Source organism: Clavelina lepadiformis, chromosome 4, assembly GCF_947623445.1.
Source record: "Clavelina lepadiformis chromosome 4, kaClaLepa1.1, whole genome shotgun sequence".
Classification (NCBI taxonomy): domain Eukaryota; kingdom Metazoa; phylum Chordata; class Ascidiacea; order Aplousobranchia; family Clavelinidae; genus Clavelina; species Clavelina lepadiformis.
The window spans coordinates 3321800-3338498 of record NC_135243.1 but is presented as its reverse complement, the minus strand read 5'-3'; the positions used below and the strand labels follow the sequence as shown (position 1 = coordinate 3338498).

Here is a 16699-nt window from a genome sequence, read left to right as displayed (position 1 = left end):
CGCGCTCCCTTTTAGGGATTATTCGCTTTTTGCTCTTTTTTTGCACAAGTGTAGCGGCCGTTGGGTGTTTGTTTGGTTTGTCGCTGGTTGGCGCCCTCGGGACGTTTTCAGCATGTGTTGATTTCTGCACTGCACGTTCGTTTCACCACTCCAGTTCCGCTTTTCCAATGCTTGCGCGCACAGGACAGTTTTCGATTAAAGGCTTGAACTAAGATGGTTGTGTTTTAACTTTTAATATATGAGCGAAGCTAGCTTACAACTGAAACAGCAGCCTTCTGAGTCAGGAGTCAGCAACGGATTAACCTAACAACTTAATAGCCCTAGCCTTCGCCATACAAGCAATGCTAGGTTTAAGGACTGCTGTAAGAACATCATTTTATGTAGTGACTAAAAATGATACCTTTGAGACTAATTCAACAACAAAACGGCGAAAAAGATACAACATAATGCGCAACACAATGCACAGCAGCACGTCAGAACCTTGTTTTAGAGGTTCGATATAAACGCTTTGTTTTTAAGCTGACATCATTGTGTTGAGACTCGTAAGTTTGTCGATGTCGTGCGTGATCTACTTTTGCATGAGACGCAAAAGCGATATTTGTCGTGGGCTTTGCGCAGTCTGATATCACTTTAACAGCTTAGCAGTGTCACTGCCATACTTTCATACTCGGTTTATGGTTGTAGCAATTGTTATGAAAGGACGGTTTTGACGACACGACATCAACATCGTTTTCTGATATTATCCGGCTTGGAAAAACGGCAAAGTGGGCAAAGAGCCGAGTGCAGATATCGCATTTCAATTGCATTTACACAGAGAATTCATACAGATAAAAAGCTATTTAACGATGGTTTGTGTGCATAGAATGTACCATAAAAGAAGATTGCGTAATAACGTAATTTGTAGCAAACGTTTGGGACAGGATCTCTGTTACGTGGTTACGTTGGTTGCGTAATTATTTATAATTTCGTGCAACATTAGCGAGCACACACACTTGGTATAAACTTATTGAGGTGGAAATAAAAACTCTCCAGGGAAGTTGACTCTCTTGCGCAGCGAAAAACTGGCAGTTATATCCCATCATTTTCATGATGGCCAGTTAAGGTGAAAAGCGAGACTGAGGTGGTAAATAGAAAAGTTTTTCGTCCCTCGTGTTCTGAGCTGGATGGTCGAAACGCAGGAGTTTAACAACCAGCCTTTAAGCACTTTCGGCTTTCTACGAAATTCAAAATATGGCTTCGGGAATGGGGCGATATTTTATGCCTTGGCGCAGGGCGGCTAAAACCTAGGTTACGCCGTTGTTTCAGAATAACTATGACGTGGTGACAATGAAGCTCCACGATTTAAGTTGCTACTCCTCCTAAAGTTGCCTCAGAGCTAAAACATCACATCACATCATCATCATCATCATCATCTGCCAATGGCTTATTGGAGTCTGCCTCGCGTCCGTCGTAACAAAGCGACTGCTTTGCATGACGTATACACATGATGACGCGTGATGACGCATGACGTATACACAGTGGTGAAAACAAACCGGAACGGTCCGGAACACAGTTCCCGTAAATGAGTTATTGCCGGTACGGTGTACCTGCAAGGGAGAAACCCCAAGATGTCAAAAAGTGATAAGTCAGTTAGTTTAAGTAGAAAGTTAAATTTTTGATACGAAATGAAACAAAATTTTCCGTGTAAAGTTTTTAATAGATATTTGCACCAAACGTAGTCACCGCTTTATAAACCAGCTCAGGACCAGAATTCTTTTACACTCAACGACCGTGTCAATTTATCTCTTGTTGTCCTGCTTTTAGCCCCTCTTGTTCAAAAGTTAGGGAACCCCCTTTTTCATAATATTTGCCCCTTTTGCTTTTTTAAGATCTCAAAGATTTCCTCTTTCTGGATGAGAACTTCAAAGACATCCATCGCGGAGCTGAAGGATCGATCAAAGCTTCCACCTTTGAAGTCGTGACAGAGATGCCGCTGGTTTTGCGACGACAATTCCAAGCCATCTCGGCTTTGGTAATGGCTTTGCTGACGGCCACTTGCGATGGCATTCTCACTCCAGTATTCTGCAAGGTCAGACCGCTGAGCTAAAAGTACGTTGTGCTTTGACAGATCTTTTTGGATTGCAACAATCTCCATCGATAAACAAAAGCTAAGAAGGACTCTCACCGGCCTTCGCGCATCGCTTCATCAACCCATCGGCCATACTTTGTAGTGTGGGTTTCATGTCCAACGTTGTCATCATCGACAGCAAAATTTCTCAAAATTCGTTGTCGATACTCGTCGGCCAGTTGGCAGGGCTTAAAAAAATTCAAATACATTTTAATTTTGACAAGGCATTTACATCAAATTTTACCAATTTTCTCCAAATCGTAATTATCTGTCAGAGCTCGAGCATTAAAGCTCGACATATATACTTAGTCAATGCCAGTACTAATAATAATACAATAATAGTAATACTATTTAATCTCTTTATTCGTTATAGCATGGTACTCTTTACTCTAGTGTAGAGCTTGCATGTATATTACAAGTTTTCTATTGTATTTGTATATTTCACGTAAAGTTGAAAAGTTGTTTTGCATATCATACATTTTGCATATCTTGGAGATCTTCAACAACTTGTCGTCGGAGTCACCAGAATATATGGCATGACACGAGTTCACAAAATTGTGTAGACTACATAAAAATCAAATTACAATTTAAAGCGCATGGGCAATATAAATGCAATAAAGAGAGAAGACAACGCGTTATAAAGTAATTTATTATCACGAGCCATCTTCGTTAAGCAGATGTCAGATATAGAATACACCTTCTTTATAACTACCTCTGTTTTCAAGTAAGTGATGTTGGAAAGCTTAATGTTAGACAAGAAATATCTTGATAATGCCACCAGGCTAACACAAATAAACCTGATCCTATTGGCTTAGATGACAAGGACTGGTACAACTGGGCTGTGCTCACTGATCAGGGGGTGAAGGACAAGAAAAAAAAGGTAATCGTCTTCATTGGTAAGCACACTTAAAGGTTTCCAACCAAGACGATATACACTTCACTAGGTAGCTACAAAAAACATGTGAACGTCTGTTTGCCAATTAACAAAGGAAGCGTACTCCAACACTCACCTTTCCACAAGGTATAGTCAACAAAAAAACATAAACACAAATATCGTCAACTTGGACAAAAGAGAATGGAGAACAATGGATAAAAGTTGAAAGAAATTCAAACTTACATCGCCAACATGGCTGCAAACCAGTACTATGAGCTGGATTTAAAACTGTGACGTCTGCCAAGCTGGATTATAAGCTGATCTAAAACTAGGTAAAACTCTCTAGTCAATGGCGATGTCTGTGGCGATGGGTGGGTTTTACAGGACCCGGATGAAGACACCATTTTCTTACGCGTTCTTGCTGCCTTATCCTGTCATGTTCTCAGACCTCAATTCAAAATATGAGATTCTTTTACCAAATCGCCTTTGTCCCAAAAACATAAAATAAAGGAACGGAACGATTTTAAGTCGTGGCTACTTACAGTTGTGATTCCATTCAACTGAAAAACGCAGCAACGAGACTGAAAGCTACATCATAAATTGAATTACGTCATAATTACGTCAGCAAGGACGCCTTTAAATGTGATTATCCATAAACATAAATTCGTTAGGCAAAAGAGCCTTCTCGCGGATAAGATTTTACGTTATGTTAACTGGTTAATGTTAAAACCTAAAAATAGGACACAATAGGTTGATAGGGTAAGTAGACCCAGTAGGTAAGCAAGTACCTGAACTACAATAAATATAAAAACGTATTCTGCCATAAGGTTATATCAACTTTTAAAGCAAATGACCTCACGCAGCTTCAATTTCTTACCTCTGCCATGCTCAGGATTTCCTTGTCAGCTGTTCCACAATTCCTATTATACTTTCTAGGTTATATATACGTAAACGGAAAAAGCTCTTTCGGCGGTTTGAAGCGAAGCACTCTCTTTTCAAGTCTTTAACTTGCAGAGCCTCATTCAAAAACACCCAAAAGTTTTTGGCAGAAAAACACCAACGTCGCCTCTGTATGCTGTTGCAGGACGAAAATTCATTTGCATCCAAGTATATTCTGGGACCAAAAGTTCATCTGTTTAACAATTTTTCTGCCGATGTGTTGACTTTTCTCAGCGTCATGCCACACAATCGTTCGTACTTTCGATGGATAGAAATTTACGGTGTAAAATATAACATTGGTTGTTTTGTTGCTACATATGTTCAAAATGGTCTTCCTGATTTTGGGAGACTGGAATTGGTAATGTTGTGTGAAACTATGTACGTGTCTCTTGTTAGAAAGTATGCAGTGATTCCAGAGGACGAGGTCTTAATTGCTTACAGCATTGGAAAAAGTGAACTGTTTGAAATTTGTAATACATGTTGTAAGTATACAGGATTTTCCATTTTACAAGTTGAACAGTAAAATTTTAAGTCCTCAAATAATCGATATTAATGGGATTGTTTGATTGTAATTCTGTTTGAATTTGTTCTGACAAAGTGCATAACATTTGTTATTATGTTAGGAACCACATATTTTAGCTTAAATTAAAGCATAAATGCCGTGTTTTTATGTGAAAAATAAGTCAAAGAATCGTAGCACTTGTGCACGTTGGCATTCCCTGATTGTTAAAAAAAGGTCTTTATATTTCGAGGAAAGTAAATAGGGTAATGAAATTTGTATTAAATGTCTGCCTATTGTACTTACACAGGATTTCTTTTAAGTTGTTTCGATCTTGTTTAACCTTGCATTTAGTAAGAAAGTTAATAAAATTACGGCATTGCATCTTGCATGGATAAGGAAGGTTTTGAATTAAACAGTGACGAAGTGTCACCATCTCAATATTAAGGTGATATTTATCGCGTTAACAGCAACTATTAAGTCAGTAACTCTGACTGTGTCAAGTGGCTCCATATATTACATGACACCAATGAGATTAAGCCACTAGTCTTTCACTTATAACGAAGTAAACGTCAATCACATCGTACACTGGGCTTTAGTTGTAGCCATCATTGTTTCCAGTGCATCGGTGGTGCGTAGCCTAGTCAGCCATAAAAAGGAAAGATGAGAGAATGGCACTTGCTCTCACTGAGGGTTGGAGAGATCCTCTTTACACTGGAAATTAATCAAGACCAAAAATATTCGAGCTCGTAAGTTGACAATGTAATTGTATTGAGCTACTACCCACTGGTGACGCTAAATGTGGGTTTTGTATTTTTCGTCTTTGCTTATTTTATAGTTTTCATGGTGTTTAATATTTCGTCAGAGATGAGTTTATTATCACTTTTTACTTTGATTTAAAGCAGCGGTTTAAAGCACAATTTTGATCTGCTTTCCTATTCCTAATTATATCCTAGTTTTCTGTTGGTTGTAGAACTGCACCTACGCTTATGTTAGTGTCAGGCAAGAACTGAAGTAAGCCTCACTTCTGTGCGTAATTATAGTAGTTTATTTGTTTGATGCTGTCATGCATTCATACATGTGAGTCTATGCTGTTGTTAGAATGAAATTATATACAGCTTGGCAATGCATATGTTTTGGTGCTTACAACTGTTTTGCTTTGTTTGGCAGCAAAAGTAAAAGAATGCTGAGTTTGAGTCTTGTTTAAGCTCGATTGCTTTAAGTTGTCGTTGCAAAATTACAGGTTATTATCGATTGTTTGGTTAATGGTTATTGTTCACTTTGTGATGCTGGTCTATTGTGTTTATATATTGATTAGTAATTATGCTATTGCATAATCAAGTTTAATTTAATATTTTTAACGTTCAACTGTGACATCAGATGTCTATGTATGCAGCTTTCCCGAGTATGAAGTAGCAGTTAAAAGATTGCCATGGAGATGGGATTTAAACAAGTCTCACTCTCATCTCAAGTCCATGGTCAAGATTGTCCCGCACGACTTCACTACATGCGTGGATGCCTACCTCACACTGTGCGTTAAAGAATATATGTAAGCTTTCAGTCTGGCTTTAGCAACTCAACGCGATCTTTATGCAGTCTGATGGTGGCCTCACTCCTATTGATAAGTGAGTTGTTCATAAGGTTGTGATAATATTATTATACTGACATGAAGCATAACAACAGATTGCGTATTCATTTACATCAGCGATAAGCAAGCTACCAACGAAGTGACACCTATCATTGCAAACTGTGTTGTAGATTGAGGAACGTAGATATAGGAGCAAGTAACAGCTCCAACTAATTATGACATCGTTTGTGCCAATGATCTGGTCCGCCTATAAAACTCAACACTCAAACAGCCCATGAGTTGGAAAAGATTCATCAAATGTTTACGTCTTCTGATATAAAATACAACATCTCACATTCCTCTATGCTCAGGTTCGATGGAAATAGAGCAATATTATCCGGCCCAGCAGGTGGCGTAGTGGGGTACGCTATGACGTCATTTGAGGACAAACCTATCATTGGGTACAACATGGAAGGTATGGAGCCACTAGGATATGCAGTATCAGTATGAGCATGTATGTTGCATGCATGTGCAAGCTAGGTAAACAATATTAAGATTACATCAGTTATGTCCTGGTGTTGTCATTGTGGTGTCACCATACTCGTCAGTCTACTATAGGTGGTGTCACCATACAAGCACCGCAGGTATTTTATTTTGAAATCTTAAATTAAGGTAAAACTTCAACAATGGCACAAATTTTCCTCTTAATGTCAACATCAGAACAAAGTGTGTTTTTTATTTCAATGTGCTGATATGTACTAGTTTGTGTTGTTTGGACACTGCATGTGAGATTTTTTACCTTTACCTTTTTTTACTTTTTCAAAATATTTTGACTTTTTCAAATTTGGACTCATTTTGCATAATTTCTACCGACACTAGAATACATTATTTAATTTTATTTCTATGACAGTTGAACATTTTCATCACAGCTTGGCATCGACACAGTAGCAGCAGGGTCTGGTCTGTGCAATTTTTCCGGTTGGGTTTGTTTGTCGACAGCCCGAGTCCTCCCTGAATCTGTTGGGGCCCATCCAGGCCCCACATACTTCAGGAAGGTGATTCCTTAACTGTGATGCCAATCTGTGTCTGGAAATGTTGTTACCGGAGCAAATGTTGTACGACAGGTAACAATATGATTTTTGACGATTTAAAATGTTGCTAAATATCAATGTTTAACTTTTATTTGCTGCACCTACCGTAAAACCTCTATTTCACCGCCATGGCACTCTATTTTTCAACTCTTGTTTAAAAGTGGCGTTCTATTAGAGGTGGCGTTCAATTAGAGGTTGGCGCTCTATTTTTCAACCCTTCTTTAAATACAATTAATAGAATATATACCTGTTAATACAATTCCGCCGCTAAAAGTGGTGTTCTATTAGAGGTGTCGTTCAATTAGAGGGAGGCGCTCTATTTTTCAACCCTTCTTTAAAAGTGGCGTTCTATTAGAGGTGGCGCTCAAATAGAGGTTTTACGGTATGTGCATGCCGTGCTATCGTCTTATTACAAATACTTAAATCACAAACCGTGCATAATTTCATCAATCCGAGGTAACTTATAAAGTGATTATGAAGATAACATGCTGCATATGGTATCTTGGTCATAGCTTATGGCACACCTGCCACTAAACATTGTTTAAAATGGCTATAATAACCTACCTAAGTATGCTCTGATTCTCTGTGCATAAGATCTTACCAGACATAACAGCAAATGCATGTTGTAAACTGCATGCATTGACTGTATAATACAATAAGTGATGTGATAATAGAGCTTGTGTTGTGCAGGTGGTGTCATGTTATTTCGATTGAGGTCATCTCGACATTAGAGTCCATTTCATGGATGACCTGTCAGGTGTTTCACGGTCCAGCGATCATCGTCGACAAGAACGGCACAATCTTGGTCGAACCCGACTGCAAAACAGAGATGACTAAGAAAGGTATTACGTTTTGACATCATGGTTGCGTATGACCATGTATTGTGTTATGACATCATGGTGACATCACTTAGAGTTTGATGAGGGTAGTCTTTTTCTTACATGATAGGTTGACAACATCATTGTAGCTTGCCGTGATTAGAAATCATAATTTTGTGAAAATTCTCTTATTCAGGTGACGTGACCATCATGATAGGGAAGGGAAAGCCGAAGCATATTGGCAAGGAATTGGACGCCATCCAACTCTCTATATTTTCACACTGGTCAGTGTTATTTTGTAGATACAGTTTTTGGAAGCAAGTTTATAATTGACAATAACTGGAAAATTGAATATCAAATGCATGCAATGACCATTGGGGTAGTTGTAAGGTGCGGCTGGGTTCTTTGTCATTCTCTGTTATTTTAAAGATATAGGTGTTATTTTGTGGACTGAATTTTTCGAAGCGATTTTTATGACTGACTATTTACCCAAATGACAATAACTGGAAAATTGAATATCAAATGCATGCAATGACCATTGGGGTAGTTGTTAGGTGTGGCTGGGTTCTGGGTCATTCTCCGTTATTTTAAATAGGTGGTATTTTGTGGACTGAATTTTTCGAAGCGATTTTTATGACTGACTATTTACCCAAATAACAATAACTGGGAAATTGAATATCAAATGCATGCAATGATTATCGAGGTAGTTGCAAGTGAGGTTAGGTTATTTGTCAGTCCCGAATAACTTTTATTGTGTGTGTGCTAGACTGGGATCACTGATCTTATCAATATATTATAACCTCTGACCTTTGACATCAAAGGTTCATGAGCATTGCAGAACAGATGGGTAGGATTCTTCAACGGACAGCGATATCCACTAACATTAAGGTATTTGTCTGGCTTGAACTTGTCGTATTTTAACATGTTTGTTATTTATACGTTACTGGTCTAGATAATCGTCCAACACTGCTTTTATCTGTTTGGTCTAATGTCTGCGAATTTATTGCACCAAGATTTCTCAGCCCTTGACATTTTATCTGTGGTTCAGTTGTTGAAAGTCCCGTATAGTCTTGTGTATATTTCAAGACTTGCTTGTGCAAATATGTTATTGATAACTTAGTAGGTTTAATTCTATTATGATCATTGTGTGTCATTAGAACACTCATTATTTTATGTGTAACATTACATGAATCGACAGGAACGACTTGACTTCTCGTGCGCTCTTTTCGGACCCGATGGTGGTCTTGTCTCCAAAGCTCCTCACATCCCAGGCCATCTAGGGGCCATGTTGGATGGCGTGCAGTACCAGATGTGGGCGATAGAGATCAATGAGGGAGATTGCATCATCTCCAATCATCCATGTGCTTGAGGAGTTCATCTTCCTGTTTACTCTCGTGAGTATGATCATGTGATTTACTTGGTGATGTGATAAATGTTATAGATCTGATCACGAAGTTTATCATATGATGTTCAAAAATTTCATAGTTGTGTAGCAACGGTGTTTGTGTTAACTAACCGCTACTGAAACATTTTGAGAAGGTTGCGATTTATGCTGGGATGTGATTGTGATTTATGTGATAATGTTCTGGATGATGTGCTTTCTCGTATCATATGATGCTGAAAAGTTTCATGGTAGTTGTTGTGTGAAATAACGAATTGGTTTCTGGTTTTCTAATGAGTCAGAATTACCTTTAAACCCTATTGAACTTGTTTTTACTTGTTACCTCACAGAAGTAACAGCGGTTCTCATGCTCCCAGGAGAATTCACTAGTTGCAACCGGACCCACAATCTCCATGGCAACCTGGCCGACTTGAGAACGCTAGTTGCCGCTAACCAGAAGGTAAGTGTCTTTGTGACGTCACAACTGTATAAATCACAGACATTTCAACGAAGCTTTCTGTTTAGGGTATCCACCGGGTCCAGGAGCTCATATTGAGCAGCGCGACATTCGATTTCGAAGGGACATCCCCTGTGGTGATAAACAAGTTGAACGCGCCGAGAGCGATCAGCAAGTCTGTCATCATCTACTCCCTCAGGTGCATGGTGGGCTACGACATCCCCCTTAACCAGGGCTGCCTCGCCCCTATTCCCGTCAACATACCCCAGTGGTCCATACTCGACCCCGACTATCAGATATCCAGATATCCGGTCGTCCTCAAGAACCTCCATGCAGCTCCTCCACTGGCGGAGACGGGGTTTTGAGGAAGATTCTCTTTTGAAACAACTTGACGCTGTCAGTGTTGTTTATTAAACTCTTGTTCTAGCAACTGTTTTGATTTTTTAAAGTTATTGAATTTTTCAAAACTTTACGTTTTTAAGCCACATTTTGATGCACTCGTAGACAATATTTTTTACGTCACTCGCAAAATAACCGCGGTGTAGTTTCAAAGAACATCTGGTCGTATTTTTTGCTCTCGCCCTTTCAAACCTTGTCACGTACATCAGCCTCAGCATTGCTTCTACAAGTTTTAATTTTGAAACAATTTTGCGAGATAATTCACCGAAAGCGAAATGCAGCTTATTCCAACACCAGCCAGACACAAAATCCAGCTCCATGCGACCTGATGCGTGTTGTTGAAGCTTCCCGACTACTTGTGAGTGACCTTGCAGCCCAGCATTGGAGAGATCGCAATCTCCTCCTTACTCCACATACAAGCTTGATGTCAAGCTTGATGCGGAGAACGACGCAGGAAAGACAGACGCAGATAACTTACAGCAGATACTGATTATACACGGCCTACAAGATAAAAATATTTTTTAGGACAAGTTTGTATCTACCCAAGGTCCCGTCTCACAACTACTCGTCTGACCACACATTTACGCAATTTTATGACCTCAATGACCGTCCCCACGCCTTATCGCGTATCAATAACCGATCCGGTTGCCTTTATTTCTACCTCACGTGTTGGCGCTACGATTATTCCTAGCTTTTATGTGTACGTTGTACGGTCGATTCCGCTTAATTGGACACTTTGGTTCCGCTCACTTTTGTCCGAATTAAGCGGAGAATCAATTGTTCATTTCATGGTCATGCGTAAAGGCAGACAACGCATTTAAAATACAGTACTGTTGCGTAATAAATGAATTGCAGCTGCGCTATACTGCAGTAATTGGCACTGATCGCATAAAACGCACAAGAGTTATACCTCCAGGTAAGTTGCATTGTACAGTATTTCGATACCAAACGATTCAACAAACACTGTATATTACTGTGTAACACACACATATACGCACTTTTTGATATCCCCACCAACGCAACTAACTGCCCAACTGTGAAGCAAGCGTCTTTATTTTTTCTTCGTTTACTTTAGTGAACAATTTCACTTTTTCTTCTAAACTTTTCTGTACCATTCTGTTCTACAAGACGGACGCAATTGTACCGAAGTAAAAGCGACTATGAAGCTGGCACGGCGTTATATGAGTTCATTGTCGATTGTTACTGCATCGATCGTCATTGTTTCACCATAATCACTCATAATGCAACTGCATCTTGTCTTAAAACGAACGAAGTTTATTTTGTCATAACCTAACGATAGGAATTGCGAACATGTGTCAGAATTAAGCGGAGAATTAACAGGAGTTTTTTACCTTCAATTTTTACTTTTGTTCCGTTCTCAAGCATTTTGGCCGAATAAAGCGGTTGCCCGAGTTATCCGGTGTCCGAATTAAGCGGATTCGACTGTATGTCATTTGCTGCGCTACTCTTAAGTAATCGCTTGTACACGAAGCAAAATAATGGTTGTCTCCTGTGTTTTTCATAATAATTATTATTCTATACAGAGCAAAGGGTAATTTTGTTTGATAACGATACGTTTTAACATTATCTATTATTACGCAACAAAAGCTGTGTTGATTCATAATTGTTTTGCTTAGGTTAGCCAGAACAAATAGAACGAGACAATTATTTCGCTTTTACACTTTTACACTAAACGAGATAATTATTTCGCTTTTACACTAAACTGTACAAGAAATACGATTTTTAGTGTTTTTTCCTATTATGTAGCCTACCAGCAGCAAGTAAACGTATATATGACGTTATGAATGTCAAATGTTATAAAAGCGTTTTTAAAACAAAATTTGTGAATCATTTACAGTAACTTAGCCAAAGAAGCTTCTATATTGAAGTGTGTGGCCTTTCGATTTTATTTGTCCTTCGTTATTTTATGACTTTGACCTCAGCAAATATTAAACCTGCAATTTTGATACAAAGCATATATTTAAAAGTAGATCACATCGACATCTTATAAAATGGCAATCCTCCTACATCGTCGCCAACTTTTGTTTTCTGAAGTAATTTTGTTGCTTTATGACATCATTTGCGAACAGACATGTGATAAATTTACACTCTCTGGCAATGATCTTAACCGAAGAAAGTTGCAATTATGACGTAACTATGATATTTGTTCTATCCCAGGTTGAAAATTGGAATCTGGGGTTTTTAGGCATTCTAGTTTATGCGAGATGACTTTTCAAAGGGACGATTCTCGTTGTTGTTCATATTCGCGTCATGAAGCATTACGTAACTGTTACTGCCAATAGATTTTGTCAACGTATAACATTGCTAACTGATTTTAAATCATCTTCAATTTATGTAACGTACTTTAACGCACCAACCAACCAAAATGGTGATGTTTCAACTTGTAATGGAATGGAATAAAATTTTGTGATTTTCACTGCATCAATTTTTCCAGTAAGCTGCTTTTCAGGGCAGCTTTAGACAACTCCGTTTCAATGATTGATGACGTAGATTGATTGTGAAATTTGTGGAACTGAATAACGAAGCACGACTTGTAGCTAGAGACATAGTTATCATAGTCGTAGTGAAAACAAATGCAAAGAAATAAGCTAACAAATTTAGCTTTCTGCTTAGTAAAGAAACAAGACAAAAGAAAAATGTAATTCCAGACACGTTAAAAATATCAAATAATTTACACTGAATTCATTCAATAAAGTTCTTACATTTTGTTATAAGTCCCAACTATCCACAAGTCTTTTGTGTAAATTTCAACCATCATTATTCCAGTTAGGTCACTGTGAATCGTTAGATGTAAAATTACTAAACCACATGTTTCAACATAACCTGATGTCAGTTGGTGGCAGCAGTGAGTCAAAACCAATGATTTCCAGCGAGAAGAAGAAGTCTGTTCCTCTATATAAGCTAGACTGCATGAGGTGTGGGGTTAATTTAGTTGGTTTCTGGTAACTGTCAGTCGGTATTTAGCTAATTAAGTGCCAATGAATGTGTTTCAGTTAAGGAACAGTTTGATGTAATAATGATGTAATGATTTGATGATGTATTCATGGTTTCCGTTATAAAAAGCCTGTAAAATCGTTCATGTAAAAATCTGCATTCAACATAAATTAAAAAATTGCCGAAGCTGGCAAGGTGTGTGCAGTATTTAATTATTGTAATTGTAACTTTGAGTAAATTCTTCAAGATTCACCAAAGCGCGTGCTGTTGCTGAGATGAGGTTATTTTTAAGCTTGTGAATGAAGGTCGGTAAACTAAATTATGAGTCAGAAAAATGACGTAATGTGTACACGATAACAGGTCATCCATTTCCTTGATTAAAGGCCTGAAACTCTTTAAACTATTACAACGACTGTCGGTTTAATTTATAAATTGTTTAATTAGCTTTAAATAATTGCTTAGATTTTTAGTTGTATTATGTATAGTGGTTAAGATATTTAGCTATATTACATTGGTAAAATTTCATTTTATCATGTTAATTAAAACTGTTATTTGTATGGAATGGTTTTCGGTTTAGTCATAGTTGGTGGGACAAAAGAGCTGTAGTGGCCTAGGTCGTCACTAATTTTACTAAGGAGCCGGGTTCCCTCACTTTTAAAAACCAAATCTGTTAAAATATGACAGACATACAGCAAAAAACGAGCCTCAAATTTTACAAACAAACCCAATCTAGGTCCATCCGCATTGGAAAAGGTTCCACCATCGCTGTGTACTTGAACTCGTAGTTGTGAAGCAAGTTTATAGAAGTAGCGACCTATCTGACACATGGCGCCCCTAATATAAGATGTCTCACGATTTGACTCACATCAAATCTTGCAACATGCAAATAGTCTTACGGCGATTAACTTTCCTATCGCTTCTGTGTAGCACAACAGCAAACTCCAAGCGATATCATAATTCCCTGTACAAGGGTTAGCGCAAATTTTAACTGGTATGACATCACAATCTTTATCCTCGGACTGAGGAAAGTCTTTGCACGACTTAAACCCGACCATGACATGATTCCTCATCGTTCCAGCCCGGGTTGCAACGAGTTGGCTTTTGTGCAAGTTCCGATTGTCGCACATATTTTATTTGATTTTTACCGTTCAAATTATCCAGTTACAATATCAGTAAAGTATCAAAGGTTGCATTGTTACTACACAGATGCTCTCTACCAAGGAGATTTAGATCAAACTAAATCATCTATTATCGCATCAAACATGGCCCAAACCACACAAGAACGAAAAACATTTCAAAGTATTAAATATTCAACAACCCGCTTTAATTTCCCTGCAAAGTATGGGTTGGATAGTGCAAAATTTGCCAATGGCGCTTTTGAACTTGAATGCATCGAGTGGTTGGTACTATTTAAGATAATGAAAGAAAAGTTTCCCTTCTGGTTTTCGTAAATAAATTTTGTTTCATTATTAAAAGTTTTTATAAGCTTCGGCATGTCACAAGCCTGCTGGCTGCCTTGGTGATGACGCACATGGTAGCGCCCATTACAAAGGTCGACCAACTTCTTAATGAATAACTCAAATTTACTTGTCTCTGCTCAGTTAATCATTGATTATATTCTTTGTTTTAATTTCTTTGTCGAGTTAGCAGAAAGCTTTGCTTGTGCAACGTTTTTGTTTAACCAAGAAACCGCGGCGCAGTTTGTGGGAAATTTTTGCGACGAATTAACGCGAGTAAATTTGCTTTGACATTCGTGGCTCGTTTCAAACAAAAATCAAGATGAGTTGTTGTGAGGTCATGCTAATCTTTTAATTTTAATCCTTTATCATTTGTTGTCACGGTGAGTTAAGGCTGTTAAAAAATTGGAACCCATGGCTCAAAGCGTCATAGATGTGTTTCTTGACATAATTACGTTGCAGATTATCCCAACAAGTCTTCCAAAACCGATATAAAACCTTAACTTTCGAAAAAATACCAGTAATAAAATAAATTAAACATAGATCACTTTGCGGATTTGTGCTGAACTTGACAAACACAGACATTTTCAGGCATCATAATGTGGTTATGACGTCATAAACTTTATCTTAAGACTGAGAAAACGTGTTGCACAAATAAAATTTACTGATGACTTCACATCGCTGGTAGCTGATACCAAGTTGTAGTTTTTGTGCAAGTTCAAGTCGAATCACCTGTTTTTAATACTTGGAGGTTCCAATAGACTGCGATGGTAAACTTAATTCATCTGCATGCATCGAGGTATGGCTTTCAATTCCTTGGTGATTTCTTTTAAGCGCTCAAATGTTATTGTTAAAGTCAGAATTAGTACTTTTGTTGTGTCACAATGCAATAATGGTGAAACCTGAAAAACGTTCAAAGAATCTGGTGTTCGACTAATTAACAATGATGATCGTTAGATGTCCCACTTTCTCTGTTTTGCAAAACAAGTTTGTGAGTTCAAGCTTCAACTTAGTGCACTTTAACTTATCCGCTTATTTGCGGAAAAATGAACTTTGCTCATTAAAATTTCCATTTGAAACAATGGCTGCTGATAAGGGCGAGCGATATCACGTGAGTGTTTGCGTAACAGAAGTTGATCTATTTAGGGTCTAGCGCAGGTAGCACTCGATGTTTGTATTGTTAGTATTTCAAAAGTTACTAAGTTCTGCAACGAAAATAGACACATTATTTCACTTCACTCCAAGTCCTTACTCAATTGATGTTTTTGATGTCTATGATTCTTGTTTTCTGAATTGACTGTCGAAGAAATAACGTTGAGTGGTTTTATTGGTTGAATTTGACCTTTACAGGAGCAATTTAAATCCTTTGCCTGGTGAACCTCAACCAACATTTCAGTTTCGCTTTTAAACAAGCGCGTAATAATGTGAATCTGTATAAATTGTTTGCATCCGCGAGTTTTTTTTCCTTGAATCGCGTTCGGTCGATGCAGCACATACAAAAGATTTTAACATAGATTAAACAACTGATGGCTTCCGCAATCATCACCAAGCTGCATTTTCTACTACAGCAAGCTCCAGTGAGTGATTGAAACTCACACATTTGCAAAACTTATTTTCCAACTGTCCGCCGACCATCGGTGTAATCGTCTCAGGTTCGTCTCAACAATTCACGGTCAATCATGTAAGACCGGAGATACAACACTTCGTTTATTCCTTCATTGAAAACCACAACGTGGAATGAAATCTGCCGCCGAGTTGACAATTGTTAATTGTTGCCACGAGCACAAAGCAACACAGATTCCATCTCTGTCACAGAGAAAATAAGCGCGGAGAGCAAATTACCAATGAGGTCCTAAGGTAGCGGAGTAAGGCGTCATGAGAAGTAGACTAAAAACAACTATGCACCAATGAAAGATGAAGAAGCGACGGAGTGCGAGAGCAGCCATAAAATACCGACGAGCATACATAGTAATGAAACAATGCACAACGGGAATAAAAGGAGACCTCGACGTCAACGCATTGGACTAAAACTAACCCATAAGAGTGGAGCAAATGAGCATTGTGCGCCATAAGTAAGTGACTTACAAATGGAGTACAACTAAAATGCAGTGGGTCTGGTAAAGATAACAACTCACACCGTGAACACGTGTCTTAC

At 38.2% G+C, this 16699-nt stretch overlaps 3 protein-coding genes across 4 annotated transcripts; 2 read left to right on the top strand and 1 right to left on the bottom strand.

Moving 5' to 3' along the window:
* Positions 1–1684: 1684 nt before the first annotated feature.
* LOC143453447 (uncharacterized) lies at positions 1685–2667 on the bottom strand. Its single transcript, XM_076954783.1, has 3 exons — positions 2585–2667; positions 2165–2295; positions 1685–2082 (listed from the first exon to the last, which is right to left on the bottom strand). The coding sequence occupies exons 2-3, from the start codon at positions 2238–2240 to the stop codon at positions 1838–1840; spliced, it is 321 nt and encodes a 106-aa protein (XP_076810898.1). The 5' UTR covers positions 2241–2295; positions 2585–2667; the 3' UTR covers positions 1685–1837.
* A 2170-nt stretch (positions 2668–4837) lies between these two features.
* Positions 4838–8181, top strand: LOC143453443 (uncharacterized). Of its 2 annotated transcripts, XM_076954779.1 has the most exons (6): positions 4838–5168; positions 5816–5968; positions 6358–6461; positions 6916–7110; positions 7768–7919; positions 8092–8181. In XM_076954779.1, exons 1-4 carry the CDS (start codon positions 5083–5085, stop codon positions 6999–7001), a joined length of 429 nt encoding a protein of 142 aa, XP_076810894.1. In that variant the 5' UTR covers positions 4838–5082; the 3' UTR covers positions 7002–7110; positions 7768–7919; positions 8092–8181. The 2 variants fall into 2 exon arrangements, with proteins under 2 accessions (XP_076810894.1, XP_076810895.1); XM_076954780.1 differs by lacking the exons at positions 7768–7919; positions 8092–8181 and having other exon boundaries at positions 6897–7082.
* Positions 8182–9105: 924 nt separating this feature from the next.
* LOC143453445 (5-oxoprolinase-like) lies at positions 9106–10288 on the top strand. Its single transcript, XM_076954781.1, has 3 exons — positions 9106–9289; positions 9627–9736; positions 9802–10288. Exons 2-3 carry the CDS (start codon positions 9644–9646, stop codon positions 10096–10098), a joined length of 390 nt encoding a protein of 129 aa, XP_076810896.1. The 5' UTR covers positions 9106–9289; positions 9627–9643; the 3' UTR covers positions 10099–10288.
* The last annotated feature ends 6411 nt before the right edge of the window (positions 10289–16699 follow it).

Bases quoted from the DNA above. Each gene is read 5' to 3' on its own strand.
- LOC143453447 (XM_076954783.1), bottom strand. From the start codon at position 2,240: ATGATGACAACGTTGGACATGAAACCCACACTACAAAGTATGGCCGAT. The intron at 2,083-2,164 runs GTGAGAGTCCTT...ACGTACTTTTAG, and splicing joins GAAGCGATGCGCGAAGGCCG to CTCAGCGGTCTGACCTTGCA.
- LOC143453443 (XM_076954779.1), top strand. From the start codon at position 5,083: ATGAGAGAATGGCACTTGCTCTCACTGAGGGTTGGAGAGATCCTCTTT. The intron at 5,969-6,357 runs GTAAGCTTTCAG...CTCTATGCTCAG, and splicing joins CTGTGCGTTAAAGAATATAT to GTTCGATGGAAATAGAGCAA. The intron at 6,462-6,915 runs GTATGGAGCCAC...TTTTCATCACAG, and splicing joins CATTGGGTACAACATGGAAG to CTTGGCATCGACACAGTAGC.
- LOC143453445 (XM_076954781.1), top strand. From the start codon at position 9,644: ATGCTCCCAGGAGAATTCACTAGTTGCAACCGGACCCACAATCTCCAT. The intron at 9,737-9,801 runs GTAAGTGTCTTT...CTTTCTGTTTAG, and splicing joins TAGTTGCCGCTAACCAGAAG to GGTATCCACCGGGTCCAGGA.